The sequence below is a fragment of the Electrona antarctica genome (assembly GCF_951216825.1).
Source record: "Electrona antarctica genome assembly, chromosome: 17".
Taxonomy (NCBI): Eukaryota; Metazoa; Chordata; class Actinopteri; order Myctophiformes; family Myctophidae; genus Electrona; species Electrona antarctica.
Window position 1 is genome coordinate 28,042,910 of NC_136798.1, and position 27,373 is coordinate 28,070,282.

Sequence of the window (27,373 nt, forward strand, 5' to 3'; positions counted from 1 at the left end):
AGCACGGACTACGTACGTCGTACACGGCAGCAGTGCTACGCGCTGGGGCAGGGAGTGAAGATGGCGGACGAGGAGGCCGAGCAGGACCGCGGCGGTTGTGGCAGTCATGAGAGGACCGTGACCATTGCGACCATAGGCGCCCTGCGACAGCGTCTGCGGGAGCTGCGGGAGCTCGTGCTCCCAGACGACAGCGTGTCCTCCGAGCAGACGTCCTCGCAGTACTGCCAGGAGTTTTGTCAGGTACGTTCTTTGAGAGAGGGAGAGAGAGAGACCCCCGCAGCTAAAGCAGCTAGCATAGCATTAGCTTCGACCCGTTTCCCCAGGGGGATGGATAATTGGTGCTGGTGGCGGAGGGGAGCGCGCGATTCAATGCACAGAGCAGTCCCAAGCGGACGGGGCTTGGGTTTGACAACGAGTCGCAGCGAATCAACGCCCACCGACCCGGCTGACCGTGATATACTAATCAAACGTACACTCCCGACAGCAGTATGGCTACTGATCCCCCGTTACTAACCTTAGCGCAGGCTAGCTGTTTTTTATCATCATTAATGCCAATTAAAAAACCTTTTTGTCAGATAACTAGCCGGTAATGTGACGGAGACTGGCCAAATGGCTGTTCACGATGCGGTTTATTTCACATTAGCTGGTTGTATACCAGGCACTCCTAATGTGTCAATGATCACGTTAGCCAAATTGCTAGCATACTGTGCTCGGCGTTAGCTCTGCCTGTTCCGTCAGTGTCACCAGATGTTAAAGTCTGCTGCAGAGACGCGTTCTTGTCGCAGTTAATTTGTTTGGTTTATCTTTGGTTTGCATGTTCGCAAAAGCGTCATTGTGCGTTAAGATTTCATTACAGTATTGTGTATGTAACATATGCCACCAATCCACGGTGGGCGACTCACTGACTGAGCTATCGCTGAGATAATGGGAAGGAAACGAAAGGATGGTGCAACGTTGTGTTGTGTGTAGGGGTCTGACCGACTGACTGTACGTGCCACCCTGCACGTGCAGATGCATCTTCACAATGGCCTCATGTCATTAGCCATAAACAAAACATAATATTTAAACGGGTCGTAGACTCAGTGTTTACAAACACTGCACAATATTGTTTGGGTGTCGAATCTGGCGATGCACTTTGGTGTGTGTGTGTGTCACAGCGCTTCTGGTCAACAAAGAGGGAAAGCAGGTTTATTTTTTTCTTGCAATTAAAGCAGCAATGCTTGTTGTGCATTTACTATCTATTGTTTCTTTATTATTGTTTTACTATTGCTGCTACAAGACTGTATTGAGGAGCCAACACAAAATTATTTTACTTTTATGTACTTGAATACAAGATATACCAAATTAAACAATGCAAAACCTAGAATTTGGAATCGTGCCCAGCCCAGGCATTGAACCACTGCTTTTCAGCCTGCCTGGGATACCTGATCAGAGCTCTATAGTAAATGAATGCTAAACATGTTGTGCCTGATACTGTAGATCGAAAAGACACAGAGGTACCTTTGGCAGTATTGGCTGTTTTACATTTTCCTCCACTATGCATTCATTGTATTTAAATGAGTACTGGTATCTGGTATATTAGATGTAATCATTTTGTTTGATGATGTGCATGACTGAGTTTGATGAGTTGGTTTCCTCTCAGGGATTAATAAAGGCTATCTTATCTTTTTTGCTTGAGTGGGCCTGAGTTGGAAACCAAGCAGTTGCTGTCTAGATCTATAGTATTGTTAAGTTTCCTGACTAATAAAGAACTTTGGTGTACATATATCGGCATTATTAGCATAATCTTATATGCACATTTATTTATGTATTGATGCATTGCTGCTAAGGCTGGGGATTGGGAAAGACGAAGAGAAATAAATTGCAATATGAATTACAGGTACTGTAAGTTGAAGTGATAAACAATTGCTTAAGAAATAGTCATTTCTAGAAAAATACATTGTTTTGTCAATGTAGTTTATCCGTAATTGCTGCCAAATAAATCTCATATTTTGGATGGAATTTCAAATGAAGTGAAACCAAGTTGCGTGTGTATAGCCTAACAGATTTAATAAGGCTGCATCAGTGAAGACAGATTAATTGTGTGGAGAGATGCCTCACTGAGAAGACGGTGATTAAATTCAACAGTGATGACAAGCCCTGGTTCTCCAATGAGAAGGGGGAGATCAGGAGGAGCTAGCTTACAAATTGGGGAGCATGCATGTACACACTACAGGACATAAAACCGGCAAAGGGAGACTACAATGCTGTAGAATTATTGCACAGGGGCAGATTCAGCTTTCCTACATAAGGTGCCCTTGTAAACCAACTAAAACATGTTTCTCACTTTGACTCATTACACTAAAGGCTGATAGCTTTCGTTGTTCTAGTCAGTGGATGTGTTCAAGCCAGTTCGCATGTTGGTTTTTCTTGGCCAATTCAAATGCATAGTCACATAGTTTGTAATTGTATCAGTCTGAAATTTGAGACTGAAATGTTGCCATCGCCCAGTACATCTGAAATGCCTTCTTCATTGGCAACGACTTGAAATTGAAAAGTAGCCAAATCTGAAATCAGTTATCCTGCCACTTTGAGAAGAACCAGCATTTCCTAGGACACCAGTGACCTGTGTGATGAAACCACATGACTGACAAAGTTAGATTTATCAGTCAGGACAGCAGCATAGCGATCGATCAGTATATAATATATAAGTATATAATCTATATGTTCCACATAATGCACATAATTTATTTTTACTCAAGCATTCATTCATTAAACAAGTAAATACAGCAGACATAATCAACATGCTATTACTGATATATTGATTGTTAATACAAGTTGTTATGTATGTAATTCTTTGTGCCAGGGATGCTATGTAAAGTTTATAGTCTGACCTATGGCCCAATGGGAATTTCTATGCCGCTAACAATTCATTATCATACATTGATGCAGGTTGCTCAGAAAAAGTAGGCCATAATAGTTCTACCGAAAACCAATGGGCAATAATCAAATTAACTGTTTTGCTTGTGAGTATGGAGGGACTAGGTAAGCGTCAAACTGTGCTGTATTTGTCCATTGTTAGAATTTTATTAGCTATTCTGCTGAGGAGTGCGTGCAAACGGGCATAGGCACTACACATTAAAACCGGAAAGCATCAAGCTTGTACAACTGCTATTTTTGCAAAAAATCGGACAAATGTTGAACGTGTGAGAACTAAGTGAGAACTACTGATTTAGAACGCATTTGTGGAATCGGCCTTGCCCTCTGCTCTTAATGTGTTAACACCAGCCATACCGTGCTTGGTGAATATCACTATTGGGCTGTATGCGCTTACACATGACATGTGGAATTTACAGATATAATCTTTCAGGGGATGGCCTCAAAAAACCTTTTTATTCCCAATGAGAAGGCATAATTTACCTAAAGATATCAGCCTCTCTCTCTGACCATCAGTCACTGTTTATTTGTTGTGGCACTTGTACCCAGGCATTCTTGACCTCATTGTTGTAAACAGGTCTATCAGGATGTATGGGTGCAACAGTTAATCAAACGAATGGATTTAATTGATTAGAAATTTTGCGGTGAAATTTCGAAACTACGCCCCCAGTAAAAGACAGCTGTAAGGTTGGCTTTTTTGCTATTCTTTTATGACACTGTTGTATAGAATAGTGATTATGTGTTTAATCAGACTCGTCAATTTATTTGATTATATTTAGATTTTTTGCATTGATCAATCATATTTGTCTACTATACATACACGCTGCCCTACAAAGCCAAAGTGCAGTAACTACGATTTTGGACACACCAACTTATTTGTGTATCCCAATGGTCAAATTAGCCTTTGTGATTTTGGGGGATAAACATTTACCTCAAGAACATATTTACAATTAGTGTAATATCACTTATTTATTTGGCTGACCAGTTGAAACACTTTTTAAACCCAATATCAGCCACAATAGTCTTCCATAGTTACTGCACAGTTGAGAAAATATCAGGAGTGAGAATTGCATCTACACTGTCACTATGACAACTGCATGTATTGTTTTATATGTTGTATGAACACAATGAAAATCGAAATGGCCAAATGGTGTGGTGTGAGGCACTGTACAAATAATGACGTTAGATTTTAAAGAAATGCATTCAAGCATTTGAGAAAAAACTTTGAGGAAAATCATTTCAGGAAAACTCGGCAGACAAAATAAAATATAGGAAAGGTTTTAATTTCATTGGTTTCTCATTTGGAGAATGAATGTAGGTTGAAAATGTTGTCCAGACATTTATCATATTATTATTAAATATTAATATCCTCTGCTCTCAAAATCATCCTCTGAACAAGTTAACTTCAAGAAATCTGTTCTTTGATTTCTAAATGGTATTGACGTCTACCGTTGTTGGTCACTCACATGCTTTGTTACTGTGTAGTGTCTCCCCACCCTGACACCTGAAGGCCGACGGCATCTGCTCCACCGCTCCCACCTCGCCACTGACCCTCAAAGACAAGTTCACTATAGCAGGGGTTCTCAACGGTTTTGGCTGGGGACCCCTGGACATGCTTTGGCCATGTCTCGTGACCCCTGCCCCCCCTCCCCCAATACAAATTGACCACTAGAATAACCTTAATAATAGAGAAAATACATCCTAAATAAATACTGAAACCAGATATAATCATTAAGGAAAGTTCATGCATGTGCTGTGTACTATGTAGACAATCAATTTCCATTTTCCAGCCATTCAGTTGCAAAAAAAAGTTATTTATTTTTTTAATAATCTGGGGACCTTTCCCCCAAAATAATTTCGGGACCCCAGGTTGAGAATCCCTGCACTACAGAATAGTAGGCACATAGAAGCACTGTGCCATGTAACTAACTCTCCTGTGTTCATGGACAATTGGTCATAATATATTCAGTCAATTCTAAAGTAACAAGTTTCTCCTTGAAAATATCCACCAGTATACCAGATGTAGGTCTGCTATTTAATTTTTGTAAATCTCTTAATATTTTTTAAAACATTTGACTATAAGGCCCAAAATGGGGACACCAGGTTGAAAGTGGTTGAATCTATATCTACTACATGATGAGCAGGTGGTGTTTTTCTCAGTGACGGACTCTCTTGGTGTCAGATATTGTTGGTTTTAGCACACTATGTGCCGAGCATAGAAACCCTACCTACTTGGAACGGCATCCCCTTTATTCCCGCTACACCACATTTCTGTGATGCTTGTAGATCTGTTATTTTCGCTGTTTTCACTGCATATTTTTGCTGAATGTTCACCTAATATAATCGTCAAGTGAAAATATCATTTTGTTAACTGAAATAGGGCCATAGACCCGCTACTAAATGCTGTTTGTGGATTTCAGCTCAGTATACAGTACCTGATCATTGCTCCACCAAAAACTAGCACAACTCTCAAGGTCCCTGCTCCCATCTGCTACTGGATCATTGGCTTACTAACAGACAGCAGACTTCTTGACTTGGCACAGCCACATACCAGTGTAACTCTCCACTCTTAACACACTATTCACACAGATAAATAGTATTGTGTATACTGTCTCCTCTCCTATACTCACTATACACAAACTATTTAATAAACTCCCTTGCAAGCAATTGGGAGTCATACACAGCAGACCCTGATTCTATATTTGAACAATGTTCGACAAATGCCTATTATGTACATATTTAATGTATTTTGGTGCAGATCTTTCCTTGCACATTATTTTCAATACATTATCATCTTACAGCTTAATGTTTGGTGCAATGTAATGTAGCAGTATGTGTCATGTAATGTATGCTACTGTAAGTGCATTGCACAGGTCCTTGATTGTACCCTGTGTGTTTGCTTTTCTGGAAGGTAATTGTTATGTGGATTTAATTTTAATTGTGCATGTATTCATTTTATTTCATATTGCACATATTCCCCCTTTTTAGATTTTACATCCCATCTCCATGACACCAACACCCCCTCACCTCCCCAGTTGTGTTATGGGCATCTGTGTTACCTTGTACAAGTCAGCCTTGTTAGTTGTTACCCTATTAAACGCAACAGTGCAGACTTCCCAGAGGCATTTAGCATGGGTAGGGATCATCTGTGGTGTGTGTGAAGACTGAACTTAAGTCATTTGAGAGGGAGAGACAGAGAGTGTTCTGTAAATGGAGCTGTTTGACCGCAGGCAGCCTGGCTCACATCTTCGCAGGCCGCTCGTTTCCCTTAAGGTGAAGTTGTCTGAGAAGTCTCTCATTAACAAGGGCCGCCAATATCACTTAGAATGACCAGACTGCAGGAAATCAGTTTAGGGGTCTTTTAATTTGTCTTTGTTTATTTGTCAGTACTAAACCCAATACTTTGAAATTCGTATTTTCAAATAGCACATATGTTTGGGCTCCTTTAACGGGTACAGGCTTTAGTTCTGACATACTATTGGTCCGACTGTCATTAGACCGACACCCTACCCAAAACCCTAACCGCAAGCACAGTGCAACGCATGTCGGACCAATTCATTGTCGGGAGCGACGGGTGATTTCCGCATGTCAGACCTTTGGTGTGTCAGATCTGTGTGTGCAAGTGCATCCCCCTTAAACATTGCAATGGCAACCAAGGGGTTTTACTTGTTAATCTGAGGTCCAAGGCTGAAGGGCCATCCACATCCACAACAATCACTATAGAGGGTTAGCCATGTTTAGGCCATGTTTTTTCATTTACTTTTGTCATTTTGTCTTTTTGATGTTTTAGTCTCCTCCGGCCTCCTCCTGGAGGAGGTTCTTTTCCAAAAGATTAAATTAAAATGAAATAAAATGAATGAAAACATTAAATTAAAAAACACGCCCCCCTCACGTATCAGAAGGGCAATATCAGTCACCAGAAAAAAGTTGGTTATAATGGGCTTATATATGAAGGGGACGGGACAGCTCAAATGAATATCAAATATCTAAATACTGAATCAAGTAACTTTAAAACCGTCTGGGGTGTTCACATAAGCCTGAGTAGACGATAAAGTGAAATAAGAAATATCCCTTTAACACTTCCAGTGCGCCTGCATTTTTCAAAATAAAGGTGCTACTAGAGTGCCTAGCAGATGAGGCAGATCTTTCTCTGAAAAGCCAATCTACATGCTCACGACCTTGTAGATTGGCTATTTTCACAATGTTTGCCTTTTTCTTAGGCAGGGCTGTAGAAGGTCTTTCACTGAAACGTTGCCTAATAAAGTGTTCATATTGCAAGTGCAGACGGTGTGCAGGTCTTTGTGCACTTTGTGTATTTTTCTGAATACCTTAGGCAGGGATCGAAATGAACACTTCTTTTGCCAGGGAAGTTTTCATAATAAAGGCGCTAGAGTGCCCAGCAGATGAGGCAGATTTTACTCTGAAAAGCCCTGTCTTCCATTTCACCCCCAAACCGAGAGATATCATTTCCATTACTACATCGCGCTGTCACATCTGATCTCTCTTTAGAAGCGTTAATATTCCAAACGAGATGCTTGGTTAAGTCAGAAATGAGGACGGAACATCGCCTCTCTGATCAAAACCATGGACAGCGATGTAGATTTAGCGAATAGACAGTTTTGTCGGGCCGTTAACAAGGAAGAACGGCTGTGCGCATGTGGTTTTATATCATTAAGAGACTTAATTCATGCTCAATCTGTCTGATCACCAACTTGTGTTTCTATCAGGTTCAGGGCAGGCAATGCATTGGACTTGAGCTCTCTGTCATGATGGATATATTTTTAGGAGCAAATTACATCGATATCAAAGTGTACATATTCAGTAGCTTGTGTTGGGCTGCAACTTCTATCTTCAGAATACAAGTTATCTTTGAAATGTAAACCAGGTACGGTACTGTGATGATGATCATCATCTAGTCACCGCTTATTTGGGTTATTTCTGTCGCTGTACATGGCACATTTGCACATAGATGAAAATTGTCCTCTGCATTTACACATAACTATTACAGTTGGGTGCCACCGATATTGTCCCTTATCATTTGACCCATTTAGGCCTGACCTCAAAATTTTAAAAAATCCTTCTAAATCCTCCAGTTTTCTGAAATAAATATTTTCACGATTTAAAAAAAATAGCAGACCTACAAGCTCGTAGCGCGCCACTCGGTGGCACGCTATGAGCTTGTAGATCTGCTATTTTTCAATAGCTAAATTATAACATAATGTTTAAAACACCAAAAGGGGTTCCCGCCCAAAATGGGTTAACTGTCCTTTTGCGCAGATCACGCAAACCTCAGCAAAAAGAAAAGGACAATATCGATGGCCTCCAACTGTACCTCCTTGGCTGTGGGTGCTCAGCTACAGTCAATATGTAGTATAAAAAACTGCATTCCAATAGATAAAAATGCAAGACTGTTGTTCAAATGTTCCATTTTACTACATCAATCTGTTAATGCATTCAACAGTAGCTTGTGTTAGGCTTTATCTTCAGAATACAAGTTCATCTTTGAAATGTAAACCAGGTACGGGTCCTATGATGATGATGATGATAATCATCTAGTCACCACTTATTTGCACATAGATGAAAATTGGCCTCTACATTTACACACCCTAAATATTACCTCCTTACAATTTAGGCTTTTAGCAGACGCTCTTAATCCAGAGCGACTTACATTAGGCAAGAACAAAAGTATGGGAATACATCACATATATAAAATCCTTGCCTGTGGGTGCTCGGCTACAGTCAATATGTAGTATAAAAACTGCATTCCAATAGATAAAAATGCAAGACTGTAGTTCAAATGTTGTACTAGGGTACATCAACTTGCTAATGCATTTCTGCATAGAGCTATTGATGTTCTTACTTGATGCTGAAACACCTTTGCAGTCTGTAGCAAAAAAGAAGAAAAAAAAAAGTGAATGTTTGCTTAAACTCTTTAATTTTTATCCTTTGCCGTGCCGATATGCTTTCAAGTTCATCTTTGGTTGTACATTCTTACTGTTGAATCATTGTTATCATTGTTGAATTTCTAGTAAGGACATGTAGCAATAAAGATACATAATGTTTTCCCTGTAAACCTTGTGACCTCACTTGGGTGATAAGCTAGGTCCAGCATTCACGATACTTTGAAACCTTGAGGGTTTGACACGTTGGATTGCACAGCCAAAGGAAAATGCAGTTATGGCAAAAGAACAGCATTCCTGAGTACAATGGAAGAAATCAAAATATTTTGTGAGAAGTATCATACAGCAGCAATTGTAATGTCCTGGAGAAACCTCAACTTAATTTAACTCTTAAATGTTTCTATAATGTTCTTCAGGTGGAACAAAATCAGCAGTGCTCTCGATGCACTGATGATGAAAGCTCACGTGTTTGTGTTGTGAGCCCTGTAGATCTGCAATTTTCGCTCAATGTCTGCCTATTGTCGAGACGAGGAATGCTATTTTTGATTAGGGTTCCTAGCGATTCCCTCTCAACGGTCCGATTCCTTAACGGTTCCCTTTAGTGATTCCTATAGGGGGTTCCAATGGACACTTACAGGTCTGTAACTCAGAGAGTGTACAAATGGAACCCGTAAGTGTCCATTTGGTTCCATTTGTACACTCTGAGTTATGGTGGTCCATGAAATGTAAAGAGAACCACCAGTACTAGCATTACTGTACATGAAGTACACATACCAGCTCTCTGACATTGTGATAAAACCGGTTCCAAAAACTGTTCCAAATGTGATGGAACCGATTCCGGTTCCTCAATGTTGGATCTGGTTCCGGTCGGATCCCAACCCTAGTTTTCATGTGGTTAATCTCTTCGTTTATCACGCTTTTCCTAGACGCTGCTGGAGTATGCTGGCCGATGGAAGATTGAGGAGAACCCTCTACCCTTGGTGGAAGTGTACACAGTGGCCCTGCTGAGTTATGCCCAGGCCTCTCCATTCCTCTCCCCACTGTGCGAAAATGTTCTCCTTGTGCTTGAAAGGCTTTCAATGTGAGTCCAGATTTAATAATCACTTTAACCCTATATACTTTGTTCCCATGGGTCTATACTTGGTCCTTTTCTACTTTTACAACTATCTTTGCCGAAAATAGACGCTCTACAAGCTCACAATGCATGGCAAGCTTGTAGATGTGCTATTTTCACAGAATGTTTTTGTAGAACTTTTGCAGAATATTATTATGATGACAAGCCTATAATAGGGCTCGACAGTGCGAGCAGGTACTCGCATTTGCTAGTAAAAATAGTACCGTGCTAATTGTGAAATGCAATTTGTAGCACCCGTGAGACTACAGAATTTGACCGTTCAACGGTTCAATACATGTTGCCAAGCCGATCCTCATAATAATAATAATTTTCTCTGCCGCTTAATAAGGAGAGTGCCCGGGTGTGCGCGTCCACTGCTCTAGTTGCATGCGAGCTGTTCATGCAGGGCTCAAGCAGCCCCTCTTCCCCGCTCGTCCTCAGCCTGCCCTGGTCTAGCAGTGCAGTGAGAAGTGTTATAAGGACCAACAATCAACATTAGGACAAATCAAAGTTATCAAACGGAGAAAGTAGCCGATCTGCATGAGTAAACTTTTGTGGAGATCTTGTACAGCCTCTGTTGCGTTACGCTGAGTGGTAATGTTTGATGTGACCAGGCCGTGTATCCATACAGCGCGCATAGTTAAACATGTCTTTGTGATTAGCGCCGGTAGCAATAGCACTTGTGGTTTCATGTGAAGGTGTTTTGCACATGTTACATTTGACATTGTTTTAATGTTAAATGCTGTGTATGCGGCTAGCTGTCGTCTGGGACCCATTGTAGTGCACTGCTTTGAAAACGCGTGATTTCTTTCTACGAACGCTTTAAGACATAGACCCGTCCTTGGTGACGCCCCGCGCGGCCCGCCTGCCTCTGATTGGCCGCGAACCCTCTTATTGGCTAGCTATGCTGCTGCTGTCAGAAGAAGAGTAGAGGAAGTAGGGAGAAGCTTAGCGATAATAATATTAAAACGTTAGTGATTTAGCGATAATAATATTAAAACGCCAACATCGTCACGCTAATCAACACAAACACTGTAGCCTATTTATTAGAAAACCCTACATCGTCGCCGCATGACAATCATAATCATGACATGATTCATGACGGTGAACTTGTTATGAGTCAATAACAGTATCCATAAGAAAGCACGCTGGAGATGTCAACATAAACATGAAACATTATTAAACAATATTAGTAAATACGGACACACGCTAATCACCACAAACACTTTATTTATTAGAACACCCAGATCGAATCACAATTCAATCAAAGCAAACCGCATAAACAATATTCGTTTGCCTTTAATTCTGGAGCGTCATCTGTGCCTTTTGAATACTACGCCTATGGCCTGCTTAGAGTATATATGAAGATCGCCTGTCATCATCTGTCACAGGGCGCCGCCATCTCTGACTGTTTCTGACATTGACAACAACGAGCTCTGGCCAATCAGACGCGCGGGGCGTCACCAAGGGCGGGTCTATGTCTTAAAGCGTTCATAGAAAGAAATCACGCTTTGAAAACACCCTGTATGTATCTGCGTTCTGCTGCTGTTTCTTGCTTCACAATGCATGGAACACAACTGACCTACAAGCCCACAGCGCATTTCATCCGCGACGCGTTGTGGTCTTGTGGATCGGTGGAGCTACAGAAAATGCATGTGGAGAGAAGAGCTCCTCTGCAGTTTACAAACGGCCGACAGTGTGAACAATTAATCAATGACAAGTTATACTGTACAGTAGTATTTGGGCTGGAAGGCATAAATAAGTTGTATTACTTAAGACCATTTTTCAAATATGTTCTTTTTTTAACATTTTTGACACAATGGCCAAACGCTGAGGTGCCCAGATGTCCCTATAGTAACATTTGCCATGTTTTTAAAATCTCTGTGGGTGATCTGTGGGAAGTATGTGTCTCTGATGTCTTGGTACAGATGGTTAGGACATTTAAGGAAAATCACCACTGCAAAAGAAAATCACATTTGATAACTTTTCATCATGCCCCTACAATTATTTGTGTGCTACTAGATTTTTCAACTTGGGAGGACCCGTGCTACTTGGAAAAATGTCAAGCCCTGGCCTATAATAGGGATGCCAGGTTTAAAGCATTGTGTTTCAGTGTGTTCACTGGTACATACATAGTCTGCTGTATGTGTTTGTTTCTGCTCTGCTGTCTGTATTTATGTAGTCAGACTGTTGGCTCACACAATTTTCAAACGCTTCCTCCTAAACAGTCGCTGAATAACATGAGAAGGAGTAAACCATATGCCCCGCTTCCTCTCACTTATGTTTCGTCTCTTCAGTTGTGTGAATTGCCCTACTCTGTACTGTGTTAATCAAGTTAGTCAAAGTATATATAACTTGCTGCTTAGCAGAAATGTAAATTCAAATTGTATTTCAAAAATATATTTGAAATATGACAATCAGATGACAGCTTCCATTACCGACTTTCGACAGCCCTAGTTACAGACTGTAGCATTTACAGATTGTGGAAAAGTTGTATGGCTTGAAAGACTAGTATTTATGGTAGTGTATGCCTTTCCTCAAGGCAATTTAGAACATATAACTTAAATGTCAGGTTTGTTGGCAAAGTGTCAAGAATATTATAAACTCCCCTCTACTAGTAAGGTGTACCTTACATGGCATGCTACATATTCTTGGTATTTTCAGTTTCCTGTAGTGAATCTCATGTGCTCTGCTTGATTGTACTTGACTAGGGCCTTACCTGTTCTAATATATGAACAGGAAATTATGTACAGTGTGGGTAATGCGATATAATAGATCACATTGATTGGGTCACCACCATTCACTGTGAGTACGTCCCGACACCCCCACTCTCACAGATAGGTGATTTCACCCCCCCCCCCCCCCACTTTTGACTACCCGACTGACGTTTTTTTTCTTCACTTGGACGTCGGCAACAAAATTCTGTTTCCCCTATAAGAAAGCCTATTGGCCCATTTAAGATTGATTGAATGGCGACTGTGCCATTTCTGTCCTTCTGTCCTGTCAGGTCCTACAGACAGAACAAGGTGTGTCTATTGTTGGGACTCACATAAATACGTCTGTGTGGCTGAGACATGCACGGCACACGGCCCAGGGTTGGTTAGAGACGTTCGAACATTGCAAAGTTGTCGCTATGATATTGGGGAGGAAGCGAGCGTGAAGTGAATCCACGTTAAGTTATCAGTATGGCTAAAGGCAGGCTAGAGGCTTGTGCACTGAAGGTGCGTGCAAACCTGAAGATATACCGTATATGTTTCCAGTTGCTTCAGTCACTTCACTTTGTTCGTGCAGGTCAGCGTTTGTTAAAGAAAAGGAAACAAATGGTCCCTGCGCGCCAGCTCACTCGTTTCCATGCAAGAGTTGTCAGCTGTGTTCCCCCTCCCTCGTGTGGGGCAGTGGGGGATTATATTATTGGTATATAATGATACAACAGATATAAAAAGTACATTTGGGAGTGTATTAAACCAAATGGACCCGCTTGTGCCAGCTCACGCGTTTCCATGCAAGAGCGAAGAGCTGTAGCTGTCTTTCACCGGGCCCTCCCTCAAGTGAGGAATTATATTATCGAACCAACTGGACCCGCTCATTCCATTGTGTGGTCTTGAAACACCTTTAGGCTACTGGGAAAGTGATCAGCAGTGTGTCCTTCGTGAGCACCATGTGGCGAATGCGCCTGGTCGCCGCGGTGGAATGTTACAATCCAGTCTACTGAGAGCAGCAGATGAAATAGGGGCGTGACATTGTGTCGGCAGAACAGCGCTGGGCCAGGCGCAAAATTGTATAGGTTACTGTTTGTTGTGTTGCGGCTGTAGCAGAGGAAGCATGACAGTGGGGTAACAGCGAGAACGGTGGCCTGTGATGTGTGTAATGCTAGGGGGCGGTCGCATTTTCCCATGTAAAGTCGATGGGGACATTTTAATTCACTAATAAAGTAATTATTAATTTGTTAATGGGAAAAAGGGCTTCCTTAAGACCTCCATAATATTATAGTCAATGCCTGTGTGAAAAGTGAGAGCGATTGGTGCAGGCAGTGAGGAGCAACAGCAGTGTTTCAGACACAGACATTCATTCAGACATTGAGTACATTTTAGTTTGATATCATTATGTTAGACATTACCATAGCATTACATTTATTTGGTTGCTTTTCCAACTACAGGAATTTTGTGGAGCTTTTACTCTCACTGAAGGAGGAACTTCCTGATGCAATATGGAATGAATTCAAGTCATCTGTCCAGGTGAAGTATTTCAATTTTTCTATTTCATGGATCTGAGTCTGTTAAGCAATACTGGGCTCCCCTAGGGGTCTATCCTTGGCCCAACCTTTCCTCAAAGACCTGAATGTTAGCCTATTTTCACCAAAGGACACATTAAACTGTGTCCTTGAAATGAAAACATTTGAGTGTTTTAACTCCTCCAATGGTTCTGTTGTGTGCAGACTGCCCACGCCAAGCTGCAGGAGAATGATATTAGTCAGCTGTCCATGCTGTCCGTGTTGGCCCAGCACTCTGGTGTTTGGACTAACAATGTCCTGCTCAGCCTTCTGTCCTGTCAGGACCTACAGACAGAACAAGGTATGTCTAATCTTACTTTATCTGATTTAACCACGTAAGCCCTATTTTATACTTTGTCGTATGACAGTGTCACGTGGCAAAATATCTAAGAATGAGCTCTTAGATATTTCCGGCACGTGAAAATATGCTATTTTAGAAACATTTTGAAAATGTGTCTTAGATAGGGATATATATACTTCATTGACAGGGGTGTCCCACCTTGTACATCTGATATCTTTGCTGATACCTATTATGACATGCCCAGACGCTAGTGAGGTTGAAGTGTTCAAGGGGTTGGTAGCAGAATTTCTATGCAGACTTTAGTACTAATGGAAATGTGACTTCACAGCAGTGGTTCCTGACCCCTTAACCTTGCTATTGGTGCTGCTGTCTCTTCATCATGTCACCTACTGGGACATTAATTGCATTCACCTGTTTGTCCTTGTAGCTGTCCAGCCAGGGACTGATAAAACCTGGTTAACCTGCAGTACCTTTTTTGGAAGATTGTTTAAAGAGTTTCTTTTGATTTCCAGTTGATGAGTTCCTGACACTGGAGGGGCCTGTCCTGCTAGAAATGAGAATAAAGCACCTAATGAAGGAAAACCACATGGGGAAAGCTGCGCTGCTGGCAAAGACCTGCTCGGAGCACACAGCCTTCGAAGGGAAGGGCCACTTCAAGCAGATGCACCTGGTCTGCCTTTGTTCTACCTCTGAACAGGATCAGCTGATGGAAGAGGTATGAACTAGCGATTAGATACTGTGATATGAGACTAGATATTGTATGGTATATCATAATATCCGTGTCATACTCATACATCAAACCCATCTTACAGCCTTCGTTCACAGGACTGTTTACTTGGCTACTTACCTGAAAACATTGGCCAAAGTGTCATATAATACCTAACAGCATAGGCGCCGGAGAGGGGGTCATCTTCCTAGCACCGTTCCCATTTTGTTGCTTAATCGTTGTTGTGTATTGGCTGCCGCTGCATGCTTGCCTCTCGCCGCAATGACCATTCTGGCTATAGCGATCATTTTGGTCGCAAATGCGCCTGATATTTAATCTATGCGACCTAAAAATATATTTGGGAGAACTGTGCGACTACCAACCATTTCTGTGGTGCGCCCAAACAGAAGTAGTCGAGCGATTGATGCTACGGAGCATGCTATGACTGATGCTAACAACAGCGTCTGTCACTGGTTACAATGCTTCCCCCGCAGCTATCATCAGGCAACAACTTGGATACTGTTGTGTTTACACACGCACAGACAGGACAGTGGTTCTCAAAGTGGGATCCGGTGGGGACTCAAGAGGTTGTACAAATGGAACCAAATGGACCATAACAGGTCCATTTGGTTCCATTTGTACTTTCAGAGTTAAGTTGACATTGATTTTACAATATAAATAAAATATAAATACAAAATTAATAATAATTTTAGGTCCCAGATATACCCGGTAAACTATTTGGGGTCCTTGACAATCAAAAAGTTTGAGGCCAACTGGTGTAGGACACGCATACAAACAAGCACACTCACAGTACAATGAACCTAATTGCATGCATTTGTAAGGCTACTTTCACCATTTCATGTTCTATTGTTGTTTTTATTCATTTAAAAATCGATAACATATTGGTGCTCCTTACATTTTGGTGGGTGCTCCTAAAACTATTCTGGTGATCCTACATTTGTAAACTGGCAGCTATACAGTCCACCTTTTAACACAATCAGTCCCGGGATTCCTTCAAAATAGGGACTCTGGGGTGCCGGGAAAACATGCCCCCCCACTTACTCTAAATCTAGGCGCTCTCCATGGTTTTGATTAAAACGGCAATGTTCTGTCTTCATTTCTAACTTATATTATTATTAACCTAGCATCTCCTTTGGAATATAAACGCTTCTAGAGAGACTTTAGATGTGACAGCGCGTGGTAGTAATGGAAGATTATGCTTCCCGGTTTTGGGGGGTAATGGAAGGTGGGGCTTTTCAGAGTAAAATCTGCCTCATTGCACTCTAGCGCCTTTATTATGAAACATTCCCTGGCAAAGGAAGTGTTCGTTTCGAGCCCTGCCTAAGAAGAATTGCCAATCTACAAGGTCGTGAGCATGTAGATTGGCTATTTTCACTATCTATCTGTGGAACCGAGTCTAACTAAATGTAATGTCTCAACTCCTACAATTCCAAGAGCTTGTCAGGGAGGGTGGTGTTTTACTGTAGTGTACAGCATTGTAGTCGATCAGTCGGTGTTATAGTTATTTCATTAACATGACCTTCTGTCCTCAGCAACCCTCTACCCTCTAATCTACCTGCCCCCCATCCCAATGCTTTTCTTGCGTTTTTAACAGCTGCCATTTTGTCTCGGAAAAGATAACCTCTGATCTCAAGTGACTGGCTGGTAAAATAAAGCTTAAATAAATGTCCTTGAATGGTTACTGTGTCCACCACAGAAAGTAGATGGAGCTTTATTTCAAATTTGATCTCACAAAAGCAAAACCACCCGGTTGCAACCCCTTACAAACCTAACCCGATAATCTACATATAAAATAATACAAATAATTTTACCTTTTCTAAAGATGCTGGCCAAGTCAAGGCTGACAAGTAATGCCACCTTTTCACCTTTTTTAGGATTGTCTATAATACATCCATACAAATGTACAGTCTACTGTACATGTAGCACATTGTGGAAATTAATTACAATTTTCCATTGTAATTTACTTAATCCCTATAGGCCTATACTTCATTGACCTGAGTCCTCCAGGGGTCTATACTAGGCCCCCTCCTATGTTTCCCTCTACAGTACAGCGAATATCTTCGCCGAAAATAGCCGATCTACAACAAAAGCTCAGAATGTTCCGAGCTTGTAGATCTAAAATCTTCACTTAATGTTTGCCCCCAGATTAGGGATGCTAGGATTCAAGTGACAAAACACAGTGGAGTTGGAGATAGATTTTAGTGTGATTCATTCATAACTCATATGCTGTACCTGTCTTTACAGCTTTCGGGGGTTGACTGTCGCGATGCACTGGAGATGATCTGCAACCTGGAATCTGAGGGAGACGAGAAGGCTGCTTTCAGCTTATGCTCTGCCTTCCTGACCCGCCAGCTTCTACAAGCAGACACATATTGTGCTTGGTAAGAAAACAAAGTATAGATCCCTTCGAACGAGTGATGCACCGAATATTCGGCAGAAAATGGCTAAAAATGCAATTTGCCTATTCGGTTTCGGCCCGAATAGGCAGAAAATATATCACCGAATAGTGTATGCAATTAATGCATTCAAAAGAGCTGAATAAATGTTTTATGGACTCATAATGTGATTATTATTTAAGTTTAAGTTTTGCAAAAAACATTTATTTTGCCATAAATCAGGTAGCTTTTAGGTACGGCCATGACAGCAATGGTAGGAAAAATATATATAATAATCATATTCGGATATTCGGTATTCGGCCAACTGTTTCCTGTATTCGGTTTCGGCCAAAAATGTCCCTTTCGGTGCATCCCTACTTAGAACTGGTTCAACCTATTTGATATGCATTTGGGGGGTTGACATGAGTAATTTCCTGTGTTTCCGGGTGTTGATATGAGAGGGTAGCGATTCCCAACCTGTGGGCTGTGAGGGTATTCCAAATAATTGTTAAAACAAAGATTTTAATCATAATGTACGTACTATGTAAAACTACTACTACTAATATTGTAAAAAGCAAAAGTCATGGTATTATTTCATTGTGATGCCAATAGAAATGTAAAAGATCCGTAAAAGGATTTTTTGAAAATGAAATCAAATGTGATGACTTGGTTCTGTCTGAACTCATGCCAGGACTTCTACACATTGTGTTCACTACGTTTCTTTCCACACCAGGGAGCTCACATTGTTTTGGAGTAAGCTGCTAAAGAGGTTGGAGCTGTCAGACCAGGCCTTCCTAGAGCGATGTCGGCAGATGTCCTTACTGTCCAAAACAGTGTTTCACATCTTGTTCTTCATCAAGGTCATCCAGTCAGAGGTCAGTAAACAGTAGGCTTTTGTCTGTTAAGCATACGCTTATAAGACCAAGGCTTTATGGCAAGAGCAATACATTTTATGCCTTTATTGATAGGACAGTAGGCTGACAGGAAATGGGGAGCAGAAAAGGCCGCCGGGATCGGGACTCATCAAGGTCATGTCAGGCTAGATTGTAGCCTAGGTGCCTGGGCTGCGTTCGGAAGTTTAGTTACTGGGCATAACGTGCTTTTTTCTCTCCTTTTTTCTAAAGCATAAACAACCGCTGCTATGTAGAAGGACATATCAAACATAGCTGATCTACAAGCTCATTGGGAGGTTGTAGTTTAGCTGTTTTCACTATTGACCGTATGAGGAAGTGTATAGAGCTTAATTGGTTAAATTACATTCCTGTGCTTTTTTCCACAGAGTGACAGCGTGGGGCTGCCAGTGTGCATTGAAATGTGCATAAGAGCCTTGCAGATGGACTCAAACGAAGCAAGCACCATGGCCAGCATCTGCAAAACCATTTCCTGTTTGCTCCCTACTGACCTGGAAGTAAAGCGAGCCTGCCAGCTAACAGAGTTCCTCTTGGAGCCCACAGTAGACTCTTACTACGCCGTGGAGACACTGTACAACGAACCGGATCAGAAGTTGGAGGAAGAGGACATGCCCGTGCCCAACTCCCTACGTTGTGAACTTCTGCTGGTCTTCAAGACCCAATGGCCTTTCGACCCAGAATTCTGGGACTGGAAGACTCTGAAACGCCAGTGTCTGGCACTGATGGGTGAAGAGGCCTCCATCGTATCGTCCATTGACTTGCTTAACGAGAGCCCGGACTCTCCTGAGGACGTCTGGGACACCCTTGGCAATGAAGCCTTAGAGGATACCACCGGTACATCTAAGGAAGTACTAGAAAAGAGAAAGAAAAACCGAGAGTCAAAGAAGATGAGGGAAAAGGGTTTAATATCTGCCAGGTTTAGAAACTGGCAGGCGTACATGCAGTACTGTGTTCTGTGCGATAAGGAGTTCCTTGGCCACAGGATTGTACGCCACGCACAGACTCATTTAAAAGGTGGATTGTATAGCTGCCCAATATGCACTGAGACTTTTACCACAAAAGATACATTGGTTCCCCATGTAGCATCACATGTTAAGCAGTCATGCAAGGAAAGGCTGACTGCAATGAAAACAAATAAGAAATTGGCAAATCCCAAAACGGCTGCGCCTGTTCTCGCAGCATTGCAAGCCAAGTCTGAAAATCAGCTTGCTACACCAGAAATTGGGAATTCCCTAGCACGTAATGGAACGCACCCAGCCGAGACAAAAATCACCGGGCCTATGACAGATACTGGAGAGGAAAATGTATGCCCAGTAGCAAACTGCAGAAAAGGGTTTAAGTTTTTAAAAAATCTTCTTGCGCATGTGAGAGGTCATGGGAATAATGAGCAGGCAAAGCGTTACCTTGAAATGCAGAGCAAGAAGGTTGTTTGTCAGTACTGCCGTCGCCACTTTGTTAATGTCACCCACCTTAATGATCATTTACAGGTTCACTGTGGCGCGAGGCCTTACATTTGCATACAGTTAAATTGCAACGCCAGTTTTCTATCTAACACTGAGCTCCTAGTGCACAGTAAAGAGCATGCTGTATTTAAGGCAAGATGCATGTTTCCTAATTGTGGGATGATATGTAGTGGAGCCTTCCAGCTGTATGACCACGAGGCACAGCATTATAAAACATTCACCTGCAAAGTACCAGACTGTGGGAATATTTTCCATTCACAAGCGCAGTTGGATTGGCACCAGCAGAGGGAGCATGATGCCACTGTAGAGGAGAGCAGTCACACTTCAGAGAACCAGACTTTACACGATGACACAGACTTTGGTCCATCACTGATCGAGCGAATGCTCTCTGAACCGACACCATTGACACAGGAGACTTCACAAGAGTCAAACATTTGTAATGAGGAGAACACTGCTCAGCTAGACCTCGGTACAGATGAACGGGCCATTGAGCGCTTGCTGACATATCCTCAAGAACCTGTTCACAACTCTGAACAATATGCAGTGAAATGTGAGCCCCAAGACCAAACTATGTTTTCGGTCAGTACGACACAGCAACAGATACAGTTTCAGGATAATTCTGTGATTTCATCCACCATGAATTCACACTTTTCTGACCCAAATACATACAAAGATAGCTCAGGTTCTCATTCATTTGATTATGTGCAGTCGGCCCCACAAAATCAATTAATACCTCCATTTGAAGCCTGTGTAGATCACTTGTCACATGCCTATCACACCAACGCACATAGTAGTCAACCACAGATGTTCTCCAGTGAAGGAGAGGATGAATCTATGAGCTACAGCTCCAACTGCATTGTACCTTTTCCACAACAGATGCAGTCTGTGTGCCCGAGCAACCTGTTACCACCTGACCCACTCAAAAATAGCATGCCAACAGCAATGTCACAATCTCTCCCCCCAGTAATGGCCCCTCTGTTACCCTCAGGAACTGGGCCAAACAATCCCATGCCATATTCTGTCAATGCGGTGCCGGCTGCCCCCGCAGTGGAGAAAGTGCGTCACTACTGTGCATTTGACAACTGTCCCAGGAACTACAGCTCCTATAAAAGTGTTGCAAAGCACATGAAAGCTGACCATCCGGAATTCTATGAACGTTGGAAAATTGCCAGGAGAGCCGCCAACCCACCCCGGGGTAGGCCAAAGAAGCGAGTTGATCTACTTCCGAACCCACAGGGAAATGCAGTCGATATACATCAAGTTCAGAGGCAAAATGTCATACAATCACACCCATTTCCAAACATGCTTCTGAACTATGATGAACAAACCTCTCATCCCCCATCTATTACAAATCAACTTGCCCCTGTGGAAAATATCTTAAACTCTATTGTACAAATGGGAAGTGCCCCAAATCAATTATTAGCAGTGCAGCCACAAGTTGGAGCAGGTCACCAATGGCATTCAACACCTGTAAACAATCAAGTTCGTAACTCTGGTCCTGCCCAGTCCCAAAACTATCCATCAAATATGCAAGCCATTGCACAAGTTGATGCTACCGGTGGAGCTCTGGCACTTGGTGCCCCCTCTTGCCCTATAATGGGATCTAATTTGCCCTCATATACAAACCGTTTGAAAGAAATACCTGACACAGTGGCAAATTCTGTACCGCAGTATACACAGATACGAAATACTTTTGACACTAATGATAGTGTGTCAGAAATTCCAATGGCAATACTAAGTCCTACACAAATCAAATTGGAGCCTTCACTTGAAGCCTGTGATGCTAGGGCTAGTCTGTCTGAAAATCACAATGTCATTTCTGATCCTGGAAATCAAAAGCGAAAAAGAACTAGAAGAACAAAGTGGCCAGCCATCATCAAAGATGGCAAGTTTATTTGCTGCAAATGTTACAAAGAATTTGATAATCCTAAATCACTGGGAGGTCATCTGTCCAAACGTTCTAACTGCAAGGATTTTGATGATTCGGAGCTAAGTGCCGACTTGCCGACATCCTTTCTTGATCTTCTCAATTCAGAGCAAATGGTTAACCCCCTTGTGCCACAGCCATCTTATGATCCCTCTGCAGTTTATCAGGAGACACCTGTTCATTCAAGTACCTCAACAGGCACAAAAGAGTTCCCTACTCCTAATTATCTACAAGCCAGTTTGCCAGCATATGGCAATGGTGAACAAACTGACGATCTTCTTAAACAAATCATGGCTGATGCAAACCTTACTGACCTGTTTGAGCAACCAACTGCTTCCGAGCCTTCGTTCCAAACTCAATGTGGTCCCTATGGAGCTGTTGAGCGTTTGCCAGAGAGCCCAGTGATACAGCAGAGTTCAGTAATACAGCACACTGCCAGTGTCCAGGCCAAGAGGGAGAATGAAACGTATACAAGCCTTTACCCCCAGTCAGGTGTTGCGGCGTATGGCAACCGTGCTATTCGTGATCCTCTACTCACACAGCTCCTCTCACGAAACTCACCTACTGGTTCTCCTAGTAGGCTGGCCACTGACCACAAGTCCCCTGGTGGAATCCTCAATTCTCTCTCCCCAATGAGCAGTCTGACACTGGATATGAAACGGACCGTGCCACTAGTAGAAACCCAGGGTAGTCCAACATCGACACACATCAAGCTGGTTAAGAGTAAGACAAAGAAGAAGACCACCGATCATAATATCAAGAAGAGATTGCGGGAACAGATTTTGGCGGGTGACTTTCAACGTAGAAACAGTTCATGTAATTCAGTCGGTGTTGACCCTGATGATAGTATAAAGAGTCCTGTGTCATTCTATCCAAATCAAATTAAACAGGAATCAGAATTTGTTAGAATCAGTGGAGGACAGGTTCAGGCGAATTCAGTAATCATGCCCGCACCCCCTGGTGAAATTGAAGGAGGGGGCAACATGCCAAGCTTTTCCTGTTTTAGAGAGCTTTCCAGCCCACAACAGATGCCAACCCCCACCAGTGTAGAGGCTAATGATGTTGAAATGGGCCCCACGCGGCTTCCTGTACGCCCACCACAATGGGTGATGGAGGTAGAGGACACTTTTGACAAACCTGACCCGACAAGCCTCTGTCAGTCGCCACAGATTAACAACAATTTTCACAATGATACAGTGTCAGCAACGACTAATTCCGATGGCCCGAGTATGTCAACGGTGGTCAAGCCGTTTGCTTGTGAGTGTGAAAACTGCCCATTTAGTTCCATGTCAATGGATCCACTTTGGAGACATCTTGCCAAATGTCACAACTACACACAAGAGATGCTAATCTCATTTAAGAAAAGACGAGGTAGATTTGCACCATTTATCTGTCAACAATGCAGCAAAACTTTTACCCGTAACTCAAACCTTCGTGCTCACTACCTGTCGGCTCACAAGATGTCCAATGAAGAGTTTAAGGAACTAGATATGCAACGTGTGTTAGCTAAAAAAGCTAACAGGCAGAGCACTGTTGTAAACCCAGCCCCATCTACTCTGAGCAGTCCAAGCACTGTTGTAAACCCAGACCCATCTACTCTGAGCAGTCCAAGCACTGTTGTAAACCCAGCCCCATGTACTCTGAGCAGTCCAAGCACTGTTGTAAACCCAGTTCCATCTGCTCAGACCACCATTGTGACTCCCCTCCCCTCTACTTTTATGCTCCATGGTCCAAATAAACGGGAATACCAGCCACCGTCATTTGGACAGTATAACAGAAATAGAAACGGTCAGAGATTGCCTGTTGGCAACCACACACAGAAGTTAATTAATACCAGTCAAATTATTCCCTTGCAAAATGAAAAACGAACAAAGGCACCAAGTTGTACAGTGACCCATCAAGCCCAAGATCCCGGCCGTGTCACAGAACAATGGTCAGATGGACAAAATAGACCAGTTTCCTCTGTTTGCACTCAATACTTGTCAGGTCACCAAACTGGAGCTCAATCGCCAACAGCGTCAACTTCTCAGATCCAGGATGTCCCTGTTCCCCTTCAGGCTTCAATACCTCCGTCTCTAGAAGATCAGTCTAAAATGAACAATCAGCAAATGATCAAACCCAAAATGGAAGCTCTGGACGTAGACCCCCCTAAAAAGTCAAAAGAGAAGCGGCCAGAATCAAATCAAGCAATCAAAGATGCATACATTTACAGACCATATCGCTGTGTACACAAAGGCTGTGTGGCAGCTTTTACCATCCAGCACAATCTGATCCTCCATTATAGGGCTGTTCACTCTGCCCTGTCAGCACTGGAGGTGAACCAAGAGCAGGATCAAAGTGAGGGGCTGGACGAGACAAAGTACCACAAGGAGGCGCCACAAAGTCAGGTCATCCATTCAGTTGAGGAACCACAAATTCAAGTCATCCATTCAGTTGTTAAAGAATTTAGGTGTCAAGTGAAGGACTGTTCGAGACATTTTCAAGAAGTTACCAGCGTTTTCCAACATTATCTGCAGGTTCATGAATTCACCTTGAAAACGGCTGTTACTCTTTTGTCCACTATCTACCTTGGCAGGTTTTCTTGTGATCAGCAGGGATGTGCAACATCCTTCACTTCTGTGTGGAACTACATCGAACATGTCAAAGAAAAGCACAAAAATGTCCCGCTGACCAAAACGAAAGTTGAACAGCGGATGTTTAAGTGTGAAGTTGAAGGATGTGATTGTTTATATGCCACAAAGTCAAACCTGATCAGGCATATAGGGAAAAAGCACCCTGAGATTTACTGTATTCAATTTCCGAAACATCAGATTGAGGAGGAGGTGAAACAAAGCTCAAAGAATCCCCATTACCAAATCACAAAGTCGAGCAATGGTAAAGAAAATATTGAGAGCAATAAAAAGATACCCAAGGTCAGTGAGAAAAAGAGAACTGAGAAAACAAAACATCACTGGAGTAAATATGGAATGCCCTCCCTGAAATCTAAGGAAGAGGCAGCTACAATGTGCACAAAGAAATCCAGTCTACAATACCCCTGTATGATAAAAGGATGTGAGTCTGTGATGAGGTCAGAACGGAGCATAATTAAGCATTATGTTGGGCACGGGCTGTCTGAGAAATACTTGGAGGAACAGAGGAGCCGCTTCATATATTGCAAAAAGTTTGCGCGGTACAAATACCACTCGATGAGGAGTGACGAAGATTCCAAATCTGAGAATAGTTCTGACATGTCCGATGCAGAGGACATGGCAAACACTGGCATAGAAGGAAGTGGATATGAATATTCCAAGCCAGTCTTGCGGAAACGTGTGGCAGCTGAACTCTCTGCCAAAATGTTTGATGGCAAACTATCAGACAATGATGAACTTTCTGATAACGGTTCCGATTTCTCTGTAGTGGTCAAAGTCAAACGCAAAAGAGGGCGTCCGCGAAAACTGGGTAACTTAAAATTTGACAAAAGAAGAAAGCGGCCGGTGAGATCAAAAAAGAGTCGTAAAGTTTACCACAAAGTGGAAGAATCGGATGACTCTTCCTGCGAATCCTTCCCTGCCATTGTTCAGGAAGAGCTTGCTGGGCAAAATGTAAGTGCAGAGTTAACCTCATTTAAACCCATGGGATTTGAAATGTCCTTCCTGCAGTTCTTGGAGCAATCAAACCAATCTCATCACAGTAACAATGAGACAAGGTTTGGGAAAACGTCCTGTTCATTTGTGCACACCAAAGAAACCTGTGTTGAGTTCAACAACCGTCAGAATTTTAAATCACTCAATAAGGTCATAATTGTTGTAGAGGAAGCTTTTTCAGATGTCACTGAACATCTATTGAAACAACTTCAGGATATGCGACCTACAGTTATATTGGAGAAAAATGATTTTGAATGATTTTTTTTCTTTTATTTCAAGAAATAGAATCTCAGGAGTAGAATGTTTTATCTGATTTTATCTGATGTGTACTGATGCCCTACAAATAAATGTTTTTGTTGTTACATTGCTATACCTTACTGTAATATTACCTCTATAAAATGTGTCCATTTTTTTTAAACAATAAAATACATAGCATGTTTGTATTTACAACCTAATAAATCACCAGTTAAACCAGAGGGAGAAAAAAAAATATGGCACCAGCTTATGTCTTAATCGTCCCTATGGGACAACATAGGCCTATGATTAAATTGACTCTGAATTGTAATAATGTGTATAGTTTGTGATTTGAAAATGCTGTGTGTATGTATTGTTTTAAATCAGCTACTGCCCTCAGCAGTCTTAATACAATTAAACACATTTTATTAGTTTGTTTTCTAATGTGCTTTCTTTACCCCATTCCACTTTCAAACAGTACAATTCATTGAAAGTTACTGCAAATACCACTCGGATCGTATTACATAGGCCCACAGCAAATTGCTAAACTGTGATACTTTTATTTACATGAGCAACCAGAACTTTAAACTCATCTTGTTGACACACATTTGCATCTTAGTTCTGTTGTTGAGTCAAAGTTCTCCTGTCTTCAAAGATATTTGCTAAATTGCTCCAAAGCCATTGTGGTGATGTAGCCAGATGAATGCGTGGTTAACCAGACTAGTAGTGTATACGAGATTCTTAATCTGAGCGATAGCCTACAGCAGGGTTCTCAACGCGTGGGTTGTGACCCCTCTGGTGGTCGCCAAATTATATTTAAAGAAATAAATGTTTGGCTGGAAAATGGAAATTAAGAGTTTACATAGTATGTGGTGCATGCATAAACTTTCCTTAATGATTAAATCTGGTTCCAGTATTCATTTATGATGTATTTTCTCTAGTAAGCTTATTTTTGCAGTCAGTTTGTATTGGTGGTGGGGATGGGGGCGGGGCGCGGGTCGCGAGACATGGCCAAAGCATTTCTGGGTGTACCCAGCCAAAAACGTTGAGAACCCCTGGCCTACAGTATGTAATTTAAAGGGTTTTGGAAGGACACTTAAATGGAAAAAAAGACCACCATATAAATCGTTTCCACAAACTTACATGTAAGACGAAGTGGGTCACATAAGATTACAGGGAAGAATAAATGTGTATAATTCTTTATAAAAAGTGATTTATATGCCTCGCATATGAGGCATGAGGCATGATTTTGGGGATGTGGTTCACAACATACTGCACATATTAATACTTAAAAAATAATATACTGACTGAATACACTGCTGAACATGTAGAAATTATTTTATAGCTAGCTATGAGAACATTTAAAGGACCACTTCACCACTTTTCAACCTATCTTCATATAATAGGTCTTCACTAATAATCATGATAAAATGCCACCATTTTGTTTTACTCAGTCTGTGTCTCATAGGAGGGCTGTGGGCAGTTCAGAAACCTGTCCACCAGTGACATCATCGATAGGGAATTCAAGCTAATAGAAACTGCAGGCTTTCTAGTCCTGAAAAGTTAATGGAAGCCATCATTCTCTAAAAAAATAAAATGTAAAGAAATCTTG

The 27,373-nt window shown here is 42.0% G+C and overlaps 1 protein-coding gene across 1 annotated transcript; it reads left to right on the plus strand.

Annotated features, from left to right (window-relative positions):
• znf292b (zinc finger protein 292b) lies at nt 1–26,195 on the plus strand. The gene is made up of 8 exons (XM_079527122.1): nt 1–240; nt 9,743–9,897; nt 14,087–14,165; nt 14,366–14,501; nt 15,014–15,216; nt 17,473–17,609; nt 18,337–18,478; nt 18,883–26,195. The coding sequence occupies exons 1-8, from the start codon at nt 61–63 to the stop codon at nt 25,783–25,785; spliced, it is 7,935 nt and encodes a 2,644-aa protein (XP_079383248.1). The 5' UTR covers nt 1–60; the 3' UTR covers nt 25,786–26,195.
• Nucleotides 26,196–27,373: the final 1,178 nt, after the last annotated feature.